The sequence below is a fragment of the Canis lupus genome, chromosome 27 (assembly GCF_048164855.1).
Source record: "Canis lupus baileyi chromosome 27, mCanLup2.hap1, whole genome shotgun sequence".
Taxonomy (NCBI): Eukaryota; Metazoa; Chordata; class Mammalia; order Carnivora; family Canidae; genus Canis; species Canis lupus.
The window spans coordinates 15,384,223-15,410,312 of NC_132864.1; the positions used below are offsets into that span (position 1 = coordinate 15,384,223).

Here is a 26,090-nt window from a genome sequence, read left to right on the forward strand (position 1 = left end):
ATGTCACACCAATGGCCACGTAGCTTGCAATCACCTTTTAGTTAAAGCAAGGCTCTAAGGGATCCCTGGGTGGCTCAGCGGTTTAGCGCCTGCCTTCAGCCCAGTGCATGATCTTGGAGTCCCGGGATCAAGTCCCACGTCAGGCTCCCTGCATGGAGCCTGTTTCTCCTTCTGCCTGTGTCTCTGCCTCTCTCTCTCTCTCTCTTTCTGTGTGTCTCTCATGAATAAATAAATAAAATCTTTAAAAAAATAAAGCAAGGCTCCAGAGCCAGACTCCTGGCCTGAGTCCAGCCCTGACACCTCAGTTGAGCAACCTTGGGTAAACGACTTAACCTTTCTGTGCCTCCATGTACTTCTCTTTAAAAGGGAAATAACAGAGCCTATCTCCCTGGTTTTTTTTTTTTTTTTTTTAGCACAGGGCCAGGGACATCCTAAGCACACTATGAACATAAGTCATCATTGTTATTATTCTCTCCATCCCATGTAATTAACAGGCTAGACCAGAGTTTGCAAACTGGCAGGCCAAGGTCCAAATCCCCCAGTAAATCTGTTTTGTTTGGCACCAACTGCATTGTTAAGATTTTTTCTGAATTTGTTGCCAAAAATTAAAAATCGGGAGATTTTCAAATTAAAAATCTGGATTCGGGCTCTTCTGCAGATTCAGACTCTCTCACCCTACTGGGCCCACAATTCCATGTGGCACTAGCCAGAGCTGAGTATCACTGGCCACTTTCACAGAGACACTTGTCTCATTTGCCATGCCCTTCCTACCCCTTGATTCCTTAATACCACCTGCCAGGCCCCTGCCTCCCTTGAGTTCTGCTGGGAACTGGTTAGCACATTGGAATGAATGTACATTCAGATGCAAGTTTGACTTAACATTAACAGGATGAGACCCTCAGCACCTAGGTGGTCTTGCCCAAGAGGGAGCAGCAAACTCCAGCCTTGATTGTGCCCTTTGGGATCCCCTCTTCCCATGTCCTTCCAACTCCTGAAGACAGTCCTCTACTCTGCCCGGTTCCCCTCCCCACTTCTACCCTCCCTCCTACTTCTCTGTCTACCTGTCTACATTCTACCTGGGGTATTCTGGAGAATAATACACAGGGAAATGCCCACCCTGAGGAGCCAGGCTGAGGCCCAGAGCGCCAGAGAAAACCACATAGCATCCCGTGGCCAGCATCTGCAGCCACTGATCCATGTTCCTCTTACTCAGACAAGACTTTTTTTTATATTTAGTTTGAAGCTGTTCCAAAAAAGCCTCTGAAATCACCTTTAAAATTCCTCCCTCCTCCTCCTGCCCAACAACTTTTTCCCCCCTCTCCTGACTGTTCCATCGCTTAAAAATGGCTTAACCAATTTGGGTTATTTTTAGAAAAATGCCTGGCATGTTGGCTGACAACCTGTATTCTAAGTTTCAACCTGATACAGAAAAGACAGAGTTTATAAACCCCTAGGGAAAAAAAGAAAGAAAGAAATGCACAAAACATTGCTTTAGAATAAAAATCATCTGAAACTGACCCCATGGGTCCTGGCCACCTGGCAAGGTGTCAGGTAACATGAGGGAGGGAAACCAGCCACCTGCTCAAGGTTTCAAGGGCACAGAATGGAATTTGTTCTTCTGAGCTCCCACCAGCATTGCTGAGAGAACTGGATGCCACATCCTTTGGACTGTGAGAGGCAAGAGAGACACGATTTTGAACCCTGGTTGTGCCACACTCTGTGTCCTTGAGCCAGGGTAGTACCTTCTCTGAGCCCTCAGTTTTGCTATCTATGATATGGGGATACTAGTAACCACTTTAGGTAAAATGCTGACCACAGAGCCTGACACCCAGTGACTTGTCCATATCTGTCAGTGTCATGATGGTCCAGTACAAAGATGAAGAGAGGCTCCAAAAAGAAAGCTCCCATGAGTTTTATGATTATAAGTGGCAGCTAAACATAGCTTTCCCTACCTATTTCTGATTTCTTTTGAGTTTTTAAAGACAGCTTTATTGAGATATGGTTTACATACAGTAAAATTCACCTATTGTATATGGCACATTTCAGTGGCTTTTAATACTTGTAGAGTTGTGCAACCATCACCACAATCCAGTTTTAGAACATTTCTATTTCCCCCAAAATGTCTGTGCCCTTACAGTGACTTCTTTTTTTTTTTTTTTTCTTTTCTTACAATGACTTCTTGATTCCACTGCTAGCCCCAGGACAAAGAATCTACTCTCTGTGTCTATAGATTTGCCTTTTCTAGCCATTCCATAAAATAGGATCATACAATATGTAGTCTTTTCTATCAGCTTCTTTCACTTCATATTATGTTTCCAATGTTGATCCGTGTTATTACAGGTATGAGTATTTTGTTCTTTTCTATTATTAAATAATATTCCATTGTAGGCCACATTTTGTTTATTCATCATCAGGTGATAGCTGTTCTGTTTCCACTTTTTGGCTATTGTGAGTAGTACTGCCATGAATTTGCATGTACTAGTCTTTATGTGAACATAGATTTTCAATTCTCTTGAGTAGAGGAGTGCAATTACTGGGTCATAAGACTGATTTATATTTAACTTTTTAAAAAACTGCCAAATTGGCTTCCAAAGTGGCTGGACCATGCATTCCCACCAGCACTATTTGGGCATTCCAGTTGCTCCACATCTTCACCAGCATTTAGTTCTGTCTTCTTGAGATTTGAGTATGTATTTTTGGTCCCTGATTTCAGTCAGGTTTTGACCTGAGAATTCTGGGAGCTGTTGCAACTTGAAGAGATGAATGGTAGGCAGGGGGCATGGAATGCATAGAACAAAACCACACATCTTAGATGTTCTAAAGCAACACTGTACAATAGAACTTTCTATGATAATGTAAATATGTATTCTGAACTGTCCAATATGGTAGCCACTAGCACTGGTGGTTATTGAGCCCTTGAAATTTAACTTGTGGAACTGAGGAATTGAATTTGTAATTGTATTTCACCTAAATTACTTTAGATGGGGAATCCCTGGGTGGCTCAGCCGTTTGGCGCCTACCTTTGGCCCGGGGCGTGATCCTGGAGTCCCGGGATCGAGTCCCGCATCGGGCTCCCTGCATGGAGCCTGCTTCTCCCTCTGCCTGTGTCTCTGCCTCTCTCTTTCTGTGTCTTTCATGAATAAATAGATAAATAAAATCTTAAAAAGAAAAAAAGAAAAAAAAGAAACTGATTTTCTAAAAAAAAAAAATTACTTTAGATGTACTGAATTTAAATCCTCACAAGAAGCAAATGACTACCATATTAGACAGTACAGTTCTGGAAATTCAAGGCCATTGCTCAATATGTCTTAGGTCCTTGATGAATCTCTATGAGGAATGTCTGAGTTCAGCTCTTGTAATCACAGATAGCTGGGATAAGCATGGGCCTCAGGGTTTATAGGTCTGCATCCATCCTGGAATAACATGTCTAGATAGTACTTAGTGCCTCAGAATGGAGAGGAAAGTACTTTCCAGCCCCAGAAGTTGCTCTGGGGATTTTGGTCAAGGTATACTATGGGGTCAGGAAAAGAGCATAGATGGTCCTTAGAACCAGAAGAACCAAGGTTCAAATCCCAGCCCTGTAGCTTTAAACCAAGTCTGTGACCTAACTTCAGTTCCCTCATTTGAAAAATAGGAATGTTAACATCATTTTTGAAGGACTATTATAAGACTCAAAGAATGAATATAAATCCCTTAGCACAGTGTCTATCACTGAGTACATGCAGAAAAAAAATCAGTTTCTGTTATTGTTGTCTTTATATTTTTGTTATTCAACCTGGTCCCCAGGCCTATATAAATGTCATGTAAGTCCTGACTTCACGTCCTCATCCATAAAAGCTAAGATGCTACATTGTTAGTACCGCACAGGCAGTGAGTGACCTTGTACCTAGCACAGAGTAGGTGCTCAAGTGCATGTTTCATGAGTGAATGAATGCCATTGGCTTGTAAGTGAGCAGAATGTAAGCAGTATGAGAGTTCCTTGTGTTGAGGAGAAAAAAGATTTTCTTTTACCTTTCAAGACTTCTGGCTGATACAAGAATCAAATTGACATGAGACAGATTAACAGGGAAAAAACAATCAAGGGTTTAATAACTTCTACATGTCCTTTATACATGGGAAAGACCCTAGAATACTGAGTAACTCCCTGAATGGCCAAAGCCATCACCTTAGATACCATTTTCAGCTAAAGACAAAAGATTCAGGGAGGGGAGGATCTGTTATAAGAGGTGATTCAGTAAAGTAGATGAGCTTGTTATACAGATTTCAGTTCCTGCCTTCTCCACTGATAACAGTTTCTAGAGATGGAGAGTTTTCCCCCTCTTTCTGGTACTGAAAGGGAGACACCCTTACAAATAGAGATTTCCCTAATAAGTCTGAATATCTCTTACAAAAGGGTAATTTCTACCCAGTTTTAGAGCTTCTCTTGTGTCTTCAGTTTCTTTAAAATAATCAGCCTAAAATAATTGATAAGCCAAAGAGGCATATCTTGGGATGGCAAAATCTGTTCTCCTGCACCTGAAAGAAAGTTTGGCTAGACAACATACCAGGTTCAGTGCCAGCAGTGGTCTGTTTTGTGTGAGAGCAGAAATGGCTTTCCCATCAACTCAGCAGGAACAAGACTGCAGTGCAGGCTGGTCTGGAATCACCTGAGAGAGCTTGTCTGTCTGCCAGGCCAAACCCACCTTCTACCACCAGCCCCACAAGTTTGTCTGGGGGAACCCACTAGTTCCATCTCATTAATCCTGAATTTTCTCCCCGCCTTGCTTTGCTTTGCCTTTTCCTCCTAATTCTTCTTGCTCTTCCTTTCCTGCCTCTAGGTCCCAAAGTAAGTTCTTTCCACTCTTATAGAATTGTTGTTTTTGTTTTATTTGTGTGAAACATTTTGTAGTTATCAGAGCCCTTTCATATGTGTTATATTCATTTGAAACACAAGGAAATTCAGTGAGGGAAATACTCATTCAAGAAATGTCTAGGAGTGGGACACCTGGGTGGCTCAGTTGGTTAAGCATCCAATTCTTGGTTTTAGTTCAGGTCATGGCCTTGGAGTGGTGAGATCAAGCCCCAAGGTGGGTTCTGAGCAGAGTCCATTGGGGATTCTTTCTCTCTTCCTCTCCCTTCCCCTCTGTCTTCCCCCACCCCCTGCTCATGCTAGTGTGCTCTTTCTCAAATAAAATAAATTAATAAAATCTTAGAAAAAAGAAAGAAAGAAAGAAAGAAAGAAAGAAAGAAAGAAAGAAAGAAAGAAAGAAAGAAAGAAAGACTAGATAGATGATAGATAGATAGATAGATAGATAGATAGATAGATAGATAGATAGATCGGTCTTAGGGGCACCTGGCTGGCTCAGTTGATGGAGCATGCATGCAACTCTTTGTCTTGAGGTTGGGTTCAAGCACCACATTGGGCATAGAGATTACTTTAAAATCTTTAATAAAAAAAAAGAAAGAAATGTCCATTAAGCTTTGCTATATGCCAGGCACAGGCCTAGATGCTGAGACTAGAAAACAAGACACACTAAGTCCCTGCCCTCCTGGAGCTTTTAGTCTTAGAGAGGAGGCTGATGCTGGAATATGCAAATAAGCTTATCTTTGCAAAAGATGATGAATACTCTGTGAAAAAGGAGCAAGGAAGGGGTGATCTACTCTGAAATTTGGGGGAGTAGAGGCAGGGAGGATCCCACTGACAAGATACAGGAGTTGTGGGGAGGGGAAGGGATTGCAAATAAAGGGAACAGGCTTTTGCAATTGCCTGAGGTGGGGTAGAGGCTGGTGCATTGGAAAACTCAAAGTGTCTAGAATTGAGGGAGAGATAGCCCCCCACATAAAGCCAGGACCTTGAGCATTGGCTGGACCCTGTAGTCCCCAGTGAGGAGAGTCTGGATTCTAATCTAAGCCCATGGCAAATAAATTATGGAAGAGTTTCAAGCCAGGGAGAGGCAAGAACTGATTCACGTTTGAACAGCTCACTCCAGCTGCTACATGGAAATGGGTTTGTAGCAGGTAAGAGTGAGAGCAGGGAGAGAAGGAAGGAGGCCCCAGAAATAGTCCAAGCGAGGGATGGTGGCAGCTTGGATGAAGGCGGCAGAGGGGGTGGTTATTATTTCTGGACAAGTTAGAGATATTTAAGGTACTTGGCTGGGATTCATTCAGTATTTTTATTCTCTTCATGCTACAGGTGGGGAAACTGAGGCTCAGAGAAGTGCAGTGACTTGCCCAGGTCAGAGCTAACAAGTGCAGCAGGCAAGATTTGAACCCTGGGCTGAATGGCTACTGCAAGCCCAGTGCTCTACATTGCTTCTTGGTACTCTTACTTCTGGGTTGCTTGACTTGATGTCCATCCCCCATCCCTCCAGCTCAAATGATGCTCACAAAGCAGGAGCATCCTCATTTTATAGATCAAGAAGTTGGGGCTCTGGCATTAGGCTTTTCCAGCTAGAGACTAGCAGAATCAGGATTCAAGCCCAGCCCACACTCCTAAGTCTTCATCTAAGCCCAACAGTGGGAAAATCTTTGTGTGTCCTGGGGCCTCTCTAGGCGCTCTAGAAAAAGAAAATAGACAAGATGAGCGAGGAGAAGAGAAAGGATGTCCACAGTCCCTAGTCTAGGTCAGACCAGTCTGTCATTCTGTTTCCTTTTTATCAATAAATACAGTAAAACCCAATTCTGTATAGACTGTGTGTCTGTTGGTAGGGGGAAATTTTGTTATGTCTCATAGTACAGAGATAAAAGGCCTTTCTGGTATGGGGAGAGAACATTTGGAGAGAAGGGTCTTATCAGTATTGTTTTTGGAAAATGGCTTTTGTGGTTTGGGGAAAGAGCAGGACACCCCATCTTGTGGTAAGGGTCTGAGTTTCATCTTAGAACTTTCCTCATCAGATCAGTGCCTGCCTCATATGGGCTTCCCTGTCCATCACTTTACTTAGAGCACTAGGAAAGCAGTAGGGGGTGTAAGGGAGTCCCTGGTCCGTTTCAGGTAATTAAAGCCACCTTGGTGGGAATTTCACATTAATGTTTATAATAAACATTTTAATAAAATATGGGTAGATAAAAAGAGACCATTCCCAAAAAAAAAGTTGTTTTCTTCTTCCACCCCTTTTGTTCTTTCCACTCTGCAAATGGAAGAATTATGCATTAGTACCCTACGCACCTTGGTGTGGACATAAGACTGGAACCCTGAACAGGAAACAGCTAGTTAGGTTGCTTATTGAGGTGTCAGGGCAGTCTCAGATAGGAGATTGAGTTGTGGGGTCATCTGAATAGTAGAGGAGTCTTGCAGGAACCCTCAGGTGATCCTGCCTAGGCAGCCCCCTTCAATCAGGGCCTCCTTCCTGGAGGTGGCATCTCAATAAATAAATACCTTTCAATCGTAAAAAGAATAGCCACAGTATATGGAATGCAGCCAAATTAGGGCTGGTCTTCAGGGATGTCCCTGGGAGTCAGGTACACCCACAGAACAGGGTGAGGGGGGCATTTACTTTGAACTCTGGCTCCCTCTTCCCCCTTACCACCCCTACAAAATACTCTTCTTTGAAAATGTTTCCATCTTCACACTTACAAAACTAGACTCCACTAGACATTTACTAACACTAATTCCTCCCATTTGTTTAGGAAGAAATTGCATCTATACATTTCTTCATATCCTCCCAGTAACCCCTCGAGATATCTTGCTTTTATTTAACGAGTTAAACAGTGGGGCAGTGGGAGGTCGCACTTGCCAAAGTCAACCAGCAAATTAAGGGCCAAGCCAGTGCAGGCCCGGGATTCCGAGTATGAGTCGTGTGTGACCGTGCCCAGTTGCCTCCATTTGAGAGCCCTCTCTCTCTGTCTTGCCTTCAACCTCCCAGTTGCTCAGTGGCATCAATTCCTTTCCAGGAAGTCCTGACACTCATCGCCTCTTTCTCTTACCTGTTGCCCCCACTCACTCTCGCCTCCCTGGCAGGTAGCAGGAGTCAGTGTATCTGCTCTCCTGGCTTCCAGGCTCATTCTCCTGCCAATGTGGCTTTCCAGAGTTGCCTGAAGCAAGGGCCCTTCTCTGCTTGAACAGCTTTCTCTGGCTTCCAATTACTTTTGCCTTAATCTCATGGCTTTCTGACCCTAATTTCCAGGAGTCCCTAATATGTTTCCAGGCAGTCATTCACTCCACAGCAGAGCCTGGGTTTTCCACCCTCCACATCTTGGCCCATGGGTCTTCCTCCTCAGATGCCAGCACCCATATTCTATTGCTACAGCTTTCTCCCCACACACTTCTCTTCGGACTCCTGTGCTTTTGCGTGCCTCTCATCTTCCACCACCGAGCTACTCGAGGCTCCTAAAACCCTATCTTGCACACAGCAGGCTCTCTATCAATACTTCCTTCTCCACCTGGGTTGTACACCAGTCATCACCTTAGCCCTGTACATCAGTGAATTTTTCCACAGCTTTCTGAGATGGACTGGTGCGTAAAAAGGAGAGAGAGAGAGACTTTCTTACACACCCAGTCCACCCCCACTTCAAAGGATAGGCTGCTCAGAAAAATGAATTTAAGAAAAGATATTGAAAATGGTACAGACTTTAGAAGTAGTGCCCTGGTTTGGAGAAGAGAGTTTCAGATTTAAGGCCCAGCATTGCTTTTGCCTGACTGTGATGAGTGACATCATCTCTTTAAGACTTGTTTTCCCCAGCTGTCAGAGATGAGATGAACCAAGACATGAAAAGCAACACCATATAATAAGCACTTAGTTCCTGTGATGTGATGAATAATCACCACTGTGGCCCCTAGGAAGTGCCTGGCATTTAGTAGGTGCTCAGTGAACCTTTGATTAAATGAATGAGTGAATGAATGAATGATTACTTGATATGATTCCCCCTTCTTTTTTTTTTTTTTATTTTTATTTATTTATGATAGTCACACAGAGAGAGAGAGAGAGGCAGAGACATAGGCAGAGGGAGAAGCAGGCTCCATGCACAGGGAGCCCGACGTGGGATTCAATCCCGGGTCTCCAGGATCGCGCCCTGGGCCAAAGGCAGGCGCCAAACCGCTGCGCCACCCAGGGATCCCCTGATTCCCCCTTCTTAACAGAGGTGGGTGAAGCACACAGAGGGCAGCTGCCTGACCAACTCGCCCAGCTGGACCAGATGTGTTGGCCCTAAGAGAGGAACACCAGGGACCCCTGGCTCCTCACCTGACACCCGCCAGAGTGAGGACTGCTTTATTTTCCTGGTGCTGTGAGGTTTTGCATTCTGAGAACTCCGGAATATAAAGCAGCAATCAAGGGCAGGAGGAAGTGATCGGATGTGGCTCCCAGTTCGTGGCGAGATAATTAGGTGTTTGATTGGCATCCTCTCTTAAGGACAGCCACCTCCAGGTCCTGCCTGCTGCAAGAGCTGGCTTGTTTTCCTGCCTGATGTTTAGGGCTATGATGGAGCCCTGAAGGTGGGGCGAAGCACCGAGTGGGGGCAAGTACAGGGGGAAGGAGATTGGGGCCCAGCGTTGGCCATCCCACCTTTCATTTGCTCATTTATTTATACATTCATTTACTCAACAGTATTGAGCACTTACTATAAGCCGAGCATTGGGGATACATCAGTGACCCAAACAGACAAAGTTTGTGTCCTTCTGGATCTGACATTGGAGGGGGGTGGGCAGTGGAAACAGATGGTAAACAAATAAGAGAAGCACCCTCATAAATGTGCTGATAACAAGTGACTTGGAGAAAAGTAAGCAGAAAGAGGGACTGGTGAAGTAGGAAGGAGGTGCTTGTTATTTTGAATAGGATAGTGAATCAGGCCCCTGTGAGAAGGTGATGTAAGAGCCCAGACTAAAGGAGGCAAAGGAAAGATCCATGTGGAATTCTGAAACAAACAAACAAACAAACAAAAACCCAGCATTTTGGGCAGAAGGAACAGCCAGTACAAAGACCCTCTGGCAGGAATGTGCTTGATGTGTTCAGGAGTCAGCAAGGGCCCCATGTGGCTGGAGGAGAGTGAGCAAAACAGAAATAGAAGGAAGTGAGGCTAGAGATGAATCACGTGACGCTGTGATGTTGCGGTGAGTGCTTTGGTCTTGGCTCCCAGTCAGTGCGAGCATGGAAGAGTTTTGAGCAGAGGAGAAACAGGATATACAAGTTTAGCAGCAACCCTGTGACTTCTAGATGGGGAAGGGAATGAGGGTGACAGGGAGCCCAGTAAGGAGGCTCCTACAGTCACCCAGGCAGGCGATAACAGTAGAGAAAAAGAGAAATGGTTAGATCCAGCTGACAGAATTTGCTGATGAAAACAGTGTCCCCACCCCAGCTCTGGGCCTCAGCCCAGCATCAGGGCATGGAAAGTTGCCATTCCCTTGAGGCCTTAGCATTGGCATTGGCTCCAGCTCAAGCAACACCCTAGGCCCTTGAGCACCCAGCCCTTCCAGGCACTTCCTGCAGCCTGGAGCCTGTGCCAACCACAAGCCTCTCATCCTGCCTGTACCACCAAGAGGGAGTGGATGCCGTGAGTCCATTTAACAGCAGTGAAGCTTAGCAGCAGAGAAGCCAGTGGTCTGCCCAAGCTCTCAGAGCTAGTAAGCAAGAACATCCGAACTTGAACCCACACTGCCTGCCAAATGTCAGTTCTTGGCCTGCCTCCAATGAGAAGCGAATTACCACCTGGATTTTCTGGAAGCCAGAGCTGTGAGGCCTGCTAAGAGGGCCTGATGGACTACAGTTGTAATTGTGTTGCCTTTGTGACCCGTGACCTGTGGCTCTGTGAGGGCAGGATCTGGGTCTGGTTTGTTCCAGGCAACATTGTAGGTGCTTAAATAACAGTTGAGTGTAAGTGGATGGATGGATCGATAGATCGAAGGACAAACAGATGGACAGACAGAATGATTAGGCCCAGCCATGCTCCTGGTCTTCAAGTCACATGAGTCCTTGTTGAGGACAGACAGGTCAGAGAAAGTTTGCCATGTCAGCATCTGGAGGAAAGAATCCAGAAAGACATAAGTTCAAGTCCCCATGATGCCACTTCCCAGCCATATGACCTTGGATGAGTGAGTGGCTTTGTCTCTCTGCAGGTACTATGTGTAAAATGACACCTGCATCACAGACCATTCGTTTGCTCCCCAACAGATGTTTCTAGAGAATCTGCTGCGTGCAAGCACTGTTGGAAGAATTTAAATGAACTTTTGTGTGCCAGTTAGCATGGAGCTAGTATATGTATAGTAAGCCCTCTATGGGGCAGTTATCATATTATTGTTAACACTGCACTGGGAGTTTGCTAAGAAGTGTTGGCAACCTCACCCATACACCCAGGCCTCGAGGTTTGGCCACATTCCCCTTAATGGGCTCTTTGACCCGAATGTGAACTGTCTGTCACCCCAGCCCAGCTGATGGAATGTAGTAAAGCTAGCTTGGCAGGTAACTTTTTCTCTTAGCACCACCCCTTGCTCCTGCCTCAGATAATTGGCCCGATACATCTTGGCATCTGAAATTTACATACGGTGTGGAGAGTGATGGATGGCTCTGGTAACCAGGCTGTCTCTCAGCTGCGGCTCAGTTATTCATCTCGGCGGGCTGCGGAGCCATCCATCTTGTTCATGGCAGGCTGGCATGGGCCCTCCATCCCAGGTCATCCTGCAGCCTCCTCCTGGAGCTGGCTTCAGGGGCCCCTCTGCAGGTGCCACTCCCACCATGCCCCATGGCATCTCGTGAAACCCTTCTCCTTAGTGTTTGCCCGAGACTCTGATGGTCAAGCCTTGAATGGCTCCATGGACTGAAGATGCAGAATGAGACCTTTGGCGTGCACAGAGAGGGTCCCACCTTGCTTCTGCTACAAAGGACTTCTCATGCTTCTATCTGCTAAGAGTCATTCATTCACAAATGTTGATTGAGTGCCTACTATGCACCTGGCACTGAGCTAGAACCCCCAGCTGCAGCGGTGAACAAGATAGGCAAAACCCTTAGCTTAAGGAACTGACATTCCATTGGAGAGTGTGAACAGTGAAGATCCTAGACATTGTGCCAATTACTTTACCTACTTGGAATCTGGTTCTCAAGGGATCTTTATAATAACCCTATGGGTACAAATTTTTATTCCCATTTTACAGACATAGAAGTTAAGGTTGAGTCATTTGTCCAAGGTTACACCACTAGTGAATTCAAAGCCAGAGTTTGGATGCAGGTCTGTGGGCTCTAAATTATATCATTGTTTCCCAGACAAACCAGGCTCTTTCAGAGCTTCTGATACCTAGCATTCTTTCATTCATTCATTCATTCAGTCAGTCATTCATTCATTTCACCAACAAACATTTCTAGAGTGCATGCTATGTATCAGGAACTTTTCTAGGCAGGGAATATATAATATGGAAGAAAAGACCATAAAATCTGTCTTGTTATCATGGAGTTTTCATTGTCACAAATAAAATAAGTAAGTGAAGTACATAGTGTATTTGATATGACACATGTTAAGGAGAATAAAAGTAAACACAGGATCAGGGAGACCAGTTAGGGGGTTATTGTAATAATTTGTTAACTGGGATCAATCTGCCTGGGATGCTTAGCTTCTGTCTGACACACATATCCTTCTGGACCCAGGTCAAATGTTCTCATCTTGGTGACCCTTCCCCCCAGTCACAGGAAGTCACCTTGCTCTCTGTGTTCCCATTGTACTTTCTTTATACTTCTTTTATCATATTTAGGCACACAGTGTTGGAACCAACCTGTCTTCTCCACTACACTGTGAACTCTTCAAGAACAGAGACTGTGTTTGGTGATTTTTGTATACCAGTACCTGGCACTGTACTTCGCACAGAATTGTGGCTCTAGTAATTAGTTGGATAGATGGGGGTGGATGGATGGCTAGATGGATGGATGATTAATTAGATGGATTACATATGGATGAGTGGATAAATGGATGGGTGATTGGATGGATGTGGGATACAGGGTTTCCATCATAGTTTACACCTTACTGGGTACTGGCAGCCCCTGCCCAAGTTGGAACCACACAGTGATTTCATTAGAAGAGGTAGGTAAAACTCTACCCCTCCCTTGCCCCTTCCTTTTCCATACCCCCTCAGAGGCAATACAGAAGATATATTAGGGTTTCATTCCTCTAAGCACACACTGGAGATGATGTCTCAACAAGTTGGCCTATGTCCCCTTTTACCATAATTATTTATGCCCTAGCTTGTCTACTTTGGTTTATGAACTCTGAAAGGATACAGATTATATCTAACTCATTGTTGCCCTCCCCCTTATCTAATGTCTGGCACACTGGAAATATGGATGGATGGATGGACAGGTGAGTAGATGGATGAGGGCACAACATCTCTGGTTAGATCTGTCTACAGTAAAAAGAAAGCAGAGTTCCATGTGTGTGTTTGGGGGAGTTGGTGACTATATTAGAAGTCATAACCGCCCCTCTCTTCCTCGGCGCCGCCTGCGGAGGTGGCAGCCATCGATCGCTGGGCATCATGGCTGCCCTCAGACCTCTGGTGAAGCCCAAGATCGTTAAAAAGAGGACCAAGAAGTTCATCCGGCACCAGTCAGACCGATATGTCAAAATTAAGCACAACTGGCGGAAACCCAGAGGCATTGACAATAGGGTACGCAGAAGATTCAGGGCCAAATCTTGATGCCCAACATTGGTTACAGGAGCAACAAGAAAACAAAGCACATGCTGCCCAGTGGCTTCCGGAAGTTCCTAGTCCACAACGTCAAGGAGCTTGAAGTGCTGCTGATGTGCAACAAATCTTACTGTGCAGAGATTGCTCACAATGTATCCTCCAAGAACCTCAAAGCCATTGTGGAAAGAGCAGCCCAGCTGGCCATCAGAGTCACCAATCCCAATGCCAGGCTGCGTAGCGAAGAAAATGAATAAACAGCTTATGTGCGCGTCATATTTGTGTTAATAAAACCATAAAACTACCAAAAAAAAAAAAAAAAAGAAGTCATAACCACTGCTCATACTGGTTTTCCATGCCTCGCCTGGAATCTCAACCATCACTTCAGCCACATATCCTTATAGGAGATAATGTATATAACAGTACTTAGTATACTCCATGATATTAGCATAAATATACTAATAGGAACTCAGAAACATTAGCTATGAGCTCTTGTTTTCTATAGGGAACTTCTGTCTGTGTAAGATTTCATTTGAAGACAAGGTTCTAGAGCTTTAAAAAATAAAATCTGATATTGTTTTATCATACATTTTCTGATAGGACAAATATCAGAAAGGATTAGGAGGAACACAAAGGAGATGCCTGGACTTGGAAGGGAGGGTCTATGAAGCCTTTCTGGAAGAGGGGACATTGAAGCTGAGACAAAAGGATGAGTAAGATCAGTTACAAAGAAAGAATGGAATCATCTGGACTGAGGGAATGAAGTCTGGAGCCATACAGTTGGGAGACGCTGGTGCATTTGGAAACCTCAAGGAATCTAGTCTGGCTGGGAAGGAAAGGAGGAGAAAGGAAGATGAGAGGGACCATCTGACAGGGACCCAGTAATACCTAAGGTCCTCACTTCCTTAGTCCCCAAACCCCAACAATAACTGCATTCTTTTTAGAAGATGTCTTTTTGGAGTTGGCTTTTGGGGGACATGTATGAGTGTGGGGTTGTCTTGGGAGCTGAGAAGAGTATGAAAATATGATGGGGACCGACATACATGTAACACAACTCAGGTTGTGTCTGATGTTTTTCCTCCTGTGAGAACATAGCATGTAGCCCAAAGTTTTATACGTAGTTGACACTTTAGGATTGGGTGTTAAATTTCAAAAGCAAGTATTCTTGTAGGATTCTCTTTCCCTTCAGCTTGGGAGACACGGTTTAACTGAGAATGTTCAGCCTGCCTCCCTGGAGATAAACAAGTTTTCCTCCCCACCTAAAACCACCTTTCTCCCTCAGGAAATCCAACCTCTTAAACAGTTGTGTAACTTCAGCAGTCTAGACTGTGTTTCAGTTTCCTCATCTTTAAAATGGCAGAATAAAATTGAGTTAATTTTTGTTGAAGTGTGGGACATTGACCAATGGACATGAGATGATTGTAAGCAGCTAATTGACCTGGCTTTAGAGGGATCAACTCATGCCAGGAGGAATACTTATTCCTTTTCAGTACCCTTCCATTTCTTCTCCTTCTAATAAGAGGAAAGTCTGCATGATGCTAACCCTACCTTTAACACCTCTCCAGCACTTGGTAACTGACCTCCTTTTATAACAAAGACAAACAGCAAGGCTTTGTTTTCATTGTAGTTTATTTCAATGGCTGCCATCTGTTTATGACCTAGGATTCTCTAATGATAAAAAAGTTTGCTTTAAAAATGTACTTATTTAGGTTAAAAATAAGGGGGAGTCATTATGAAGGTCAAGAATAGGCAAACTTAATCTGCGATGCTAGGGTCAGAATAATGGCTACCTTTATTTAGGATGTACTCACAAAGAGGTACAAGGGAGCCTTCTAAAGTGCTAGGAATATGAACTCTATATCTTGATCTGGGCAATGGTTGCAAAGGTGTAAAAATTCAGTCTTAAAATTGAACTTAAACATGTCTCAATTAAAAAGATAGAAATAAGAGTCCAATTAAAAATAAATGTTAAATAGTAATTCATGTGGACTATCCATATGGCAAAATGCATGCCAGAGGGGTATGTGTGGTTGAAGTTTGGACATGATGGACTGGACAACCCCACAGTTTCCTTCTGGTTCATAGATGCCGAGACTCTGAGTGCTTTGGAGATCCTAGGTCTCAAGATTGCCCCACACACTAACAGCATACCCTCTCAGAGTTAGGGGCATTCCCTGGGCAGTTGGCATTTAAGGTGGGGAAGCAGCAGGGCTGTAGATCCCATCTTCCCCAGAAGAGACCTTCCACCCCACCCCAGATTCTTCCTGCTGCTCCTGGTCCTGGGTGCAGCTCAATCCCAGCTTCCTTTTCTCTGTGCATTGGCCTGAGCCTCAGCTGCATCCATCATCTGCTTCAAGCTCATTAAAATTATTTCTTTTTAGTTGCAAATGGGCTGTTTATGATGATCATTATTTGAATGGTCTGCGCCGGGCTCCGGGCTGTCTGTCTGCTGCTGATGGCAGGTTAATCAGATGAGTCTCCTCCCGGCCTGGGCCTGGTCCAAAGTCTGGGGCTGTGTTAATCATGGCTCCCCTAGGGCTGGGGGCTGAGGGCCAGGGTGGGAGAGGAACTGAGTTCTGCTTGATCATCAAAGGAGAGGCCCTGCTAGCTATGCATGTGTGTAGTGGCTCAGACACTCATTTCTAAAACTCAGCTTCAGACCAGTGCTGGTTTATGTTTGTGAGAGTTTTTTTCGTTGCTTCAAAATAGATATAGTTCTGGGAGCTTTTTTAAGTGTTTTTACTTTATTTATTTATTTATTTATTTATTTATTTATTTATTTATTTAAAGTAGGCTCCACACCTAGTATGGAACCCAACACTGAACCTGAACTCTTAAATCTGAGATCAAGACCTGAGCTGAGATCAAAAGTCGGATGCCCAATTGACTAAGCCACCCAGGCATCTCACATGTATTTTAAAGACGTGTTGATTCTATTGTCGCCTTTTTTGCTTTGTTAATGTTCAAATACCCTATCTTTTAGGGTGAAAGGGAGTGGTTTTTAATGTTTCTCTTTGATGCAGTAAAACTTGGCCATACTGTGTTGCTCGCCTTCTCTCCTTTTTTTGGTGATATTTTTATTGACCTGTAAAATCCAGAACTCTTAGAATCACTGATTTAGTTAGATGTTTTCTGAGCACTTAGTTTATCTAAATAGCAGAATAATATCAGCCAACATTTATTGATCACTTGGTACTATGCTTGATGGTTTATATAATTATAGCATTTAAAACAAGCTCCCTAAATATTCCCTAGCTAGTGGGAAAGTGGAGCAGAAGTCCTATGAAGTGCTAGGCATTACAATTTTGCCTTTATTATCCACTAAGAGGTTAATCCATGCCTGAATTATTAAAACTGACTGTAATTTATTTCTCAGTCCCTTCTTGCATCACCTAACAGACACATTTAAGTGCTTATTTCATAAGATGATGTATGTAAGGAGCTTAGCATGGTGCCTGATACATGTAAGCACCCAATGAATGGTAATTATGATTATTATGTAGTATTATTGTTATTGATGATGTTGTTATTAGTGAGTTTACCGTAGAAATGTGGCAGGAATCAGGGTTGAAGGATGAGCATTAGAAGTAGGCAAAGTTGAGAGGAACATGGACACTGTTTGCTCTTCTAGGGCTCAACAGGAAAGAAAGACACCATGAGCTGGGCTTATGTTAGGCCTGGGGCTGGGAGTCTGTTAATATTCCCTGGCCTGGTGTCAACTCTGCTGTGTTGGCAACATGAATGCAGTAGACAGATTTATACCCACCAGCACCCTGGGAGGTTCTTGTGAAGGGACCCAGTGCAGGCACACAGCATAATTGTCTGGTATGCACATCAAGTCGTTGGACTTACCCTACTGTGAAATTTCCCCTCAGAGCCTGGGTTTGATGTTTTAACTGAGGAGTCCAGGTCCAGATCCAGCACCAGCCAGAGATATTGGTTGCTGTGGTATGGAGAGGGGCAGTGTCCCAGAGATTAGAACATAATGTCAGATACATGATAATCCAAAACCAAGTGATGTCAACCCAAGTCCCAGTTCTGCTTATTCTGCAGCAATGTAAAAATCACATCTTTATCTTCAAGACTGATGAAAAAAACTTAGGAAAACTGTGAGCATTCTATCACAACTCACATTGACCATGACACTCCAGTTCTTCTCTCCTGCCAAGTGAGGTTCTGTCCAACTGGCTGCACCACCTGGTCTGGTGTTATCTACCTTTGATCATTCCTTTTGCTGCAGACCTCTTCCTAGCCACTCAATATTTTGGTTGAGGTTGATTGTAGCTTCTTTGCTGGAAACTATGATTATTTTTATATTATGATAAATCAGAAGTCTCCCTTTTTTCTTCTGTCACTTTGATGGACTGTCAGAAACTGTTTCTGTTTCTGTCTCTCCTCTCTAATGATACCTTCTTCCTCACCTAGCTTAAAATTCCATGGAGCATTTGTACAGGAAGACCCTGCACCTTTGAGTTAGTGTACCTAGTGCTGTGGCAAAGAAGTGACTTCAGCACCTTGGAGAGCACCACGTTTCTGATTCCCTTGCCCCTCTATTTTAATCACTGCTTTTTTTCCTTGACCTTCTCTCCTAGTCCCATGGCTCTCCAAAGAGGTTAGACATTTCTCCAGAAGTAGAAAATCCCTTGCCAATTTCTCCCTAAGGCACCATAGGCAGAAACACTTATGCTGGGCTTAGGGTAGGCTCTCCAGCCTCTGATGGGTATGAGGTTTATGGTGCTATGGTGAACTGCTATAGAGCAGATTTACCGACTCAGACATGATATAAGACAATTACCATGCATTTCGTCTCTTACAGGGAAAAGGATTTGCAGCGGGTTAATAGTACTTTTATTTCATTATCTAATGGTAAAAGTGTTTCATTGTGTGTGCAAGATGAATGCGTATTAGCGATGACAAATGGGGTCTTTCAACACGGTGCCGGGCCTCATCATACATATGTTAGATTAAAGAGTTCACCCTAGAAATACACTCTTGCATCTGCGTGTGTGTTTTTAATAAATCTGATTGCAGAAATTTATTGCATCACCGGATTTAGGAAATTATGGGGCTTGATTGCTGCAAATATAATCGGGTGATATATACAGAAATGCTTCTCGAGTTATGGTCCAGAAAAAAAGCCCATCTCAGGATGGTGCAAGAAAGCAGCAGACCACATAAACAGAGCATTTCTTGAATTATGCAAATGAAACCCATGACAACTCATGGTGAATTGTACTCCCCCTGTGAGACTACTACCATTAAAGCAAAGAAAGCTGAGAGAGGGGTGATCAAATATACATGTACGACCAGCAGACACTGTCTGTGATGTATGTGCCTCCCCCAGTACCGCACTCTCTTTCTTCCCCTCAACGGTGTGTCCTGTAAAAACCTGGTCTGGGCCTTCATTGCACATAAGCAGGCAAAGCACCTTCCAATCCATTTCTTCTGAATCCAGGAGCCTTTGGTGAAATATTTCTTATACTTGAAGTGAACCCTAAATGATTTACTGCAGGATACACAAAAGGTCAGCTTGCTTCTTATTGGCACCTTCATTTTTCCAAAATCTACTGAAATTAAAAAGCCATCTATATCTTAAAAGGCGTATTTATGAACCCTTAAGTGTAAGTAAGTCATAGTTGGAACAGTTCCCACCTCTGATATATGAAAGCTGTCGACAGCACTTTCTTACACTATAATATGCCCATACAATATGCCGCACTTTACTATTTTGACACGGTTTGGAGATGTTTTCTACAGTTACTGACAAGCTTATGCCATCACTCCTTTGGAAATTTAAGAGGTGGGGCAGAGGGTTGGGGGAGAGATTGAAAAAACAACTCCACCCAACTTTATGGGAAATTATTGATCTTCTGAGGAGCAAAAAAAGCTGTCCTGGATTTTTTTCAGTTGCATCCCCAGTTTTGTAAATTATTCATTTGTGCCAGGAGTCAATATCCTGTCTTCTCTCAGCTTTGTAAGTTAAGAAAACTTGTTCTGAATGCTGTTTTGTATGATGATTAAAAAGGAAGAGGAAGGGGAAAAAATCTTTTTCTTTTCTCTCTCTCTCTTTCTTTTTTTTTTCTTTTTTTTTTTTTTTTATTGTTTCAGAAGGAGCTTAATTCCGTCGCTTCCGAGCTGTCTGCACGGCAGGAGGAGAGTGAACATTCTCATAAACATTTAATTGAACTCCGCCGGGAATTTAAGAAAAATGTACCTGAGGTACAGTATATTTGCTGTTATAGAATTAACTCAGTAGGAATGCAGATTTTTCTCTGTTCAGACTATATTTTGGAAGTAGACATTAAGTGACTAACAAGAAAAGAAGCTAATTAGCCACAAAGAGAAATTACAGCCCCCAACCTTTGGGTGTTTCTTGGTATAGTGGTACTCAGTGGTGCTATCTAAAGTGAGGGCAGGACGCTTCTCCATTGAAGTCATTGTTTCTGAGCGCTCCCTAAAACATCCATTTTGCCCCATATCATGTCTAGTCAAATGCTGGGCCTTGACAGCAAAGACAGTTTATCTAGATTTCTTGATTTTATTTTGCTTTTCTATTGGTGCCTGGGAGAGGACATCTATAGGCTCCCCCCACCTTCTCTGGGCTTTCCCTCAGTCTCCTCTGAAACTGCCTCCCACTGCCATAAACAGATCACATTCTTTCCCTTCACCTCTTGCCTTGCAACTCCAGCTGCCAGGTCTGTCTTTCTCAGCTGGCCCTGAGGATGGTCCAGATAATGACTAGTCCCACCCCCTAAACCACCCCCACCCCCTGCAACGTAAGGGCCCCCAGGGGAACCGACTAGAATGGACATGTTTTTGTTTTTTACAGGGACGAATGTATTAATTCCTTTACTTTTTCTATCAGGCTCCCTGTTGCTGCTCAGGTTAAAAAAAAAGATGGATAAACACAAATAAGAAAAATAAAGCCTTCTGATTCCATATGATGTTATCAAGGATGTGACACATCAGAGCCACTATGGGAAATGGAGTCCCTGACTATCCCCAAAGCCAACTATGCTTCTCTGGTCAGCAGAGGTTAATAGCTGACCTCTCTGTCCTAATCTACTCAAGTGGCCTGGATCTTAGAGGAGGGTGAGGTAGTGTCTGGCATTCTGGAAGTATCAGACCTGGAGATGTTGATTCCACTCTACCTGTTAGAATCATCCATGGGTCCTGTTGCCATCTTTCTGATGGAGGAGGGGACCACAGAAAGGTGGAGAAGAGTTAGGCCCACCCAGGAATCAGGCTACATGAGCATATAAGGGTCAGGTCTTCTAGCTATGAAATCCTCCACAAGTCATAAATATCTTCGGTTCTTTAAAGCAAAAGAGGGAAGTGGACTATAGCTAGCACTTGCCCATGGAGCAAGTATAGAAGGGATCTTAGGTTTGAGAGCTGAGGGAGGGTGCCCTTGGAGAAGAAGTGAGAATCCCAGATCCAAGTGTCTCCCACATCGCAGCTTCAGAAAGGCCAAGTCAAGTCCTGGGCTTGAGTCCCAGCACTAAGAAGGCATAGGTGATGCTGAGCATCCTTTGTTTCCTTCTTAGAACAGAGAATGGTTTGGTATTTAAACTGATTCTCTGCCCAGAGAGAGGGTACCAAAAGCTTTGCCTCTGACTCTCCATTCTGTGGGAAGCAAAGATGAAGCAGCCCTACATCTTCCCAGCTCTACATGCCCTCTTTGGTCATCACAGACCCTCCATCTCATCCTTCTCCCCAGGTCACATGGGAGCCCTCAGGTGATGAGGGAAATCCAGGCCAGGTTTTCAGCCTCTGAGTTCGGCTTACATAATTTTAATACTGCATAATTATGCAATTATGTAATTAGGAGGAATAAGTTTCCATTCCTATTATAGTCGCGCCTCTGAAAATTCTCATTTTTGGAACTAGTCTCTCCTGATTGGGAGAGTCATGCCAAGGTTTTATTTAAGAACATCATCTGGCTGGTGCCCAAATCACCTCCCGCTGGTGCCTATGCTCAGCTTCTCCCCCAGGGATAAAGCACACGGGACAAGGGGCTTCTAGAAATGGTCAGTATTGGCCCAAAGCCCTGCCACCCACCTCTCAACCTTGGCGCTCAGATTTGAGTCCTCTTGAGTATGGGACTGTGCATACAACTTATGTGGGTTGTCTGTTGACCTGCATTCAAATTCCAGCTGAGCCACTCATTCACTGCCTGACTTGAGCAAGCCAGCCCTTCTCAGGACCTTGGAAAATCAGGGGACTAAGGAGATGGCTTCTGAGGCCCCTTCTTGGCACTAACATTTCCTGAACCTGGACCAGAAGTTTAACCTACTCATATGTTTTATTTGGTCTGCAAAGTCTTTCAAGTTTTACAGTAAGTTACCAACATTTAGCATTTCAGAAGATTTTACCCAAAACCCCAGATTTCCAATATCTTTTGTGACTCTTTAGTAGATCTGGTCACACAGAGGTTCCATGCCCACATGGCAGTCACCAACTGGAGCTGAGCAGCTGCTACATCCATTACATGGTGCTTGGGTTCTCCCAATATTGCCATGGGACCTCCCTGCCTGCCTTCATCATGTCCACAACCCGCCCCCAACCCTGGCCTCTGTGGGCATTTGAGTTCACAAGCTGGGACCTAGGTTTTCATAAATTTCCTTTTCCATGGCTCAGCCCATGTACCCATAGTTCCTTGTGATCAAATCCACTAGATTCACATGCATTCCCTATGTCTCTCCAAGGAGTCCTAGGGGACACAAATTAGGAGGGGTACCCAGGACCCAGAAGAGGGATCATTTTCAGGGACAGAAGAACAACCTTATCTCATAATTAAGGGATTTTTTTCTTTACCTGAACATATGTATTCTTGTGCCCATGTCTTCCTTTCCAGCTTCTCTCTACTGTCCCTTCTCTCCCCACACTCTTGAGCCCCCCTCAACTCCTCCTTCTACAGGGGTTTCTCATGGGCCCTGACAAACAGCACTTATGGGGTCACCAAGGGGTCTCAGAGGAAACTGAAGCATTTAGGGTGGAATCTTGGTGACACTAGGTTCTAAAAGACCTCTGTCTTGTGTGCTGGGGAGAACTCATAGGAGCCAACCAGGGGAGCCCTTGTGAAAGGCAGGAAACTAGGGTCCAGAAATAGGAGGCTCCCTTCTGAAGATAGCCCACTGCCGTAGAATTCATCAAACATTTCAGAACCTCTCCTCTGAGCTGGGCACCACTCATGGCACCTTCTGGAGAGGAAGGAGAAACAAGTATGGAAGTGATGTTGCTAAAATGCAAAATGGAATGTTTGCCAAAGAGGGGCAGTTGGATGGGAAAGCAGACAGAGGTGGCCACCTGAAGGAGTCATCCCTGAGCAAATGGTTGAAGGACAGAAGGTTTTCATGAAGGGACTTTGGTGACTGGTGCTGTGTGGAGAGTCAAGGCACCTCTTCAGCAAGGGTCACATAATGCACCACCAGTTGCTTGAGTACTTTGCCTAAAAGAGTATTCCGTGATCAGATCTATTTGGGAAACACTCTTTCCTTCCTCCCTCTTCCAGAAATCCCCAAAGTGCATTATAGTAAAGGCTCCAAAAAGTCCTGCAGGGAAGACACTTGATGTTGGACTTTATTTCCCAGGCTTATTAGGCTGGCATCGTGTGTGTGTGTGTGTGTGTGTGTGTGTGTGTGTGTGTCTATGTGTAGGTGTATATAGGAGAAACCCTAGTGAAATCCCATGGAGCACCCGTCCCATGGGACACATTTGGGAAAAGCTAGCTGGGGGGACAACAGGTGCATCCCACCTGGCACTGGGTGAACTCTTCGCTGATCTCTTTTTCAGGAAATCAGAGAGATGGTGGCTCCTGTATTAAAAAGCTTCCAAGCTGAGGTAAGACCCAAGGCCCTGGCATGTCACAAAAACATTCCCTGGTTCTCTCTCCTATCCCACCTGGAGTTGCCAGAGGGGGTTAGCAGCCTCTAGAAGCTTGGGAGAAACCTACCTATCCCCATTGCAAACTCTACCCTATTTTTTCCAGATCATCACAATAGTGATGTGATGAGGATGGGTTCTCTGTTCTATTTGATGGGATTCCAGTGTCTGATCCCAAAAAAATCTCCCTCTCCCTAGACTCTGTCCAGCCCATACACCAGCTTTGCTATATACGTATCTGTGACTTTGAACAAACCACCTTACCTACAGGCTTGGTTTCCCATTTTTAAAATTAAGAGGTTTGAACTTGGTGACCTTTGCTCTCCCAGGCCTTCTGCTCTGCTTTGATTCTCTAAGGCAATCTTGCAGATAAGGCCACTTACCAGCCCATCCTAAAATTTACTGTCCCACCATCTGAGTATAAAATTGACACTGTTCATGTTCTTTCCTGAAAACCCATCAGGCCCTGTGTCCTTGGGCAGCAGCTGAGCTGTCTCCAGCCAGTTGTTTCTCTTGCCTTCCTGGAGCCCTGTCATGGGGCTGTACCTCTCCCATTTCTCCTCTTGGCTTGACTTTATGACCAGGATTCTGATAATGTCCACTGGTCCTGCTGGCAAGGGAGGCAGGCTAGGAAGAGAATGGAGGTCCGCTGAGGCAGGGTGGTGGAAGGGGAAGACTTTTGTCAAATGTTCCATCTTCTGGGGGTGGGGAGGCTCTTCTCTGTCTCCCCTGGATTCGGGCAGGACCTTGGAGGGATTGGCCCTTCTCCGAACACTCTGGTGGAGATGCATTTTACGTCTGTTGTCCGCCAAGCGCCACATTACTTTAAATCTGTCTCTTTGGAACCGCGTAAGCGCATGAGGCAATATTAACATAAGCAATAACTGGATTTACACAAATGTCACTGATTTCCATATTTTTCATCCCTTCATTTTATTACTGAGTTGACTGATGTGCTTATTTATTTATAGGGCCATCCGGTATTGATTCATTTGGTTGTGAGGTGCCTGAACTGAAAGGGGTAGTGGAGGGGTGGGTGGCCAGGAAACAAACCAGAAAGACCAATAATGTTGGGAATTTGTTGTCATGGCTTTGTGGTTTTAAAAAAAGAGGCTCCCATCTGCACAATGGTCCCATGAGGGGTTCTCAGTATACAAGCCCTCTCAGGCAGCTGATCCCTCTGCCCAGCCCAAAGACAGACGCCGAGCGTCACTTTCTCAGCTGTTTCCTTGCTTGGACAATATGGACTGGGCTTGTCTTAGCAACTTAGAGCCTCAGTTTCCCTATCTGTTTAAGGGAAGAAAGACCCTCCTGGTCTTTTTGTGTTGTTTTAAGGACTGAGAAATAATGCAAGGAAGGAGTTTAACCTAGTGCCTGGCACACAGAGAGCTTCCAAGTGTTAAAGAACGGACTCTGGAGCCAACCTGGGTTTGAATCCTGCCTCTGCCAGTTCCTCACTGTTTGATCTTAGGCAAGTTCCTTAACCTCTCTATGCCTTTACCTCCTTATTTATAAAACTGAGTAATAAGTAAACCTTCATAGAATCGTGACTGAGGAAGAACAAAGTCATACCCATAGAGTGCTTAGAATGTTGCCTTATAAGTCCTAGTTATTTTATTATTCCTGTTATCAGTCTCCTCCAGTACAGGTTTATTTGGCCTCTGCTATGCTTGGGCTGGAATCTGCCTCTTTCCTAAGTAGATGTTCAAGGCTTTTCTCCAAAAGAAGGGGGCTTTCTATCCCTGAAGGGAACAGGTGTGACTTACATCATTTTTTCAATAGGAGAAAGAGTTCAACATTACATTTGAGTGATGATCCAGAGAATATCCCAGTGCAGTGTGCAAAAAGCACGTGCACATCAGACTAAGACATGGCCTGAGTCTCAGCCCTGCTGCCTGCCTAGCTGGGTGGCTGGGGAGAGGTTCCTTAACCTCTCTAAGCTGCATGCAGCTTTCCTTCTCTGGCAAATGAAGTTAACAGTAAGGATTCAAAGAACTAAGGGTGGAGGCAGTTGACACAGTGTCTGGCACACAGGGGGTACTCAGTAACTCACCAAGGGAGAGAAAGTTTTAGTGGGTCGGAAAGGGAAGACGAAGCTAAATTTTCATTTCCAAATCCATGTGGCATGTCGAATTCACAGTGTTTTAATAGCTGAGGATCTCCAAAGAACTTCGTCAGTTTTCTTAAGGGGGCTTTCCATCATCCCTTTAATGTACCAAAAACACTACATTTGTCTGGAGTTTTATTCCTGAAACCCCTGCTTTCTTCATGATCTATTGACTAATCCATCGAGGCCGCCATGTCCCTCCCTGTGCCTCCGGGGAGAAACGCTACCAAAGAAAGGTGTTAATAAAAAGCATCTTCTTCATCCAGAACAAACTGCTCACGCACAAGCCGTTTATAATCCAAATTTGATTTTCATTTTAATTTTTTTAATGAGGGTTCATCCTTTATGCCACTTCCCTCTCGCAATCCACCAGGCTCGGGCTCAGAGCTGAAGATTCCCAAGTGGGCATTAATCACCTCCCAGGAATATTCCCTGAGGCAAACACCGTCTTAAGTCACATAAAGTAGCCCATAAAACGCCAGGGCTGAATATCGTACCCGTCATTCCTTCTTCCCCAGTGTGGGC

At 44.4% G+C, this 26,090-nt stretch overlaps 1 protein-coding gene and 1 pseudogene across 17 annotated transcripts in view; both read left to right on the forward strand.

The window, feature by feature from the left end:
- The window catches only part of CUX2 (cut like homeobox 2), a 282,802-nt gene that overhangs the window by 161,206 nt on the left and 95,506 nt on the right, over positions 1-26,090 (forward strand). For 14 of the 17 annotated variants that reach the window (XM_072801903.1, XM_072801918.1, XM_072801901.1 and 11 more), the window contains 2 exons: positions 19,682-19,792; positions 23,369-23,416. The exons of 1 other annotated variant lie outside the window; for it this stretch is intronic. In XM_072801903.1, the coding sequence (XP_072658004.1) occupies positions 19,682-19,792; positions 23,369-23,416 (159 nt within the window). Of the gene's footprint in view, positions 1-19,681; positions 19,793-22,680; positions 22,798-23,368; positions 23,417-26,090 lie in introns of those variants that run through there. 2 more of the 17 variants (XM_072801902.1, XM_072801915.1) reach the window with 2 other exon arrangements.
- Positions 13,350-13,899, forward strand: LOC140619304 (large ribosomal subunit protein eL32-like; annotated as a pseudogene).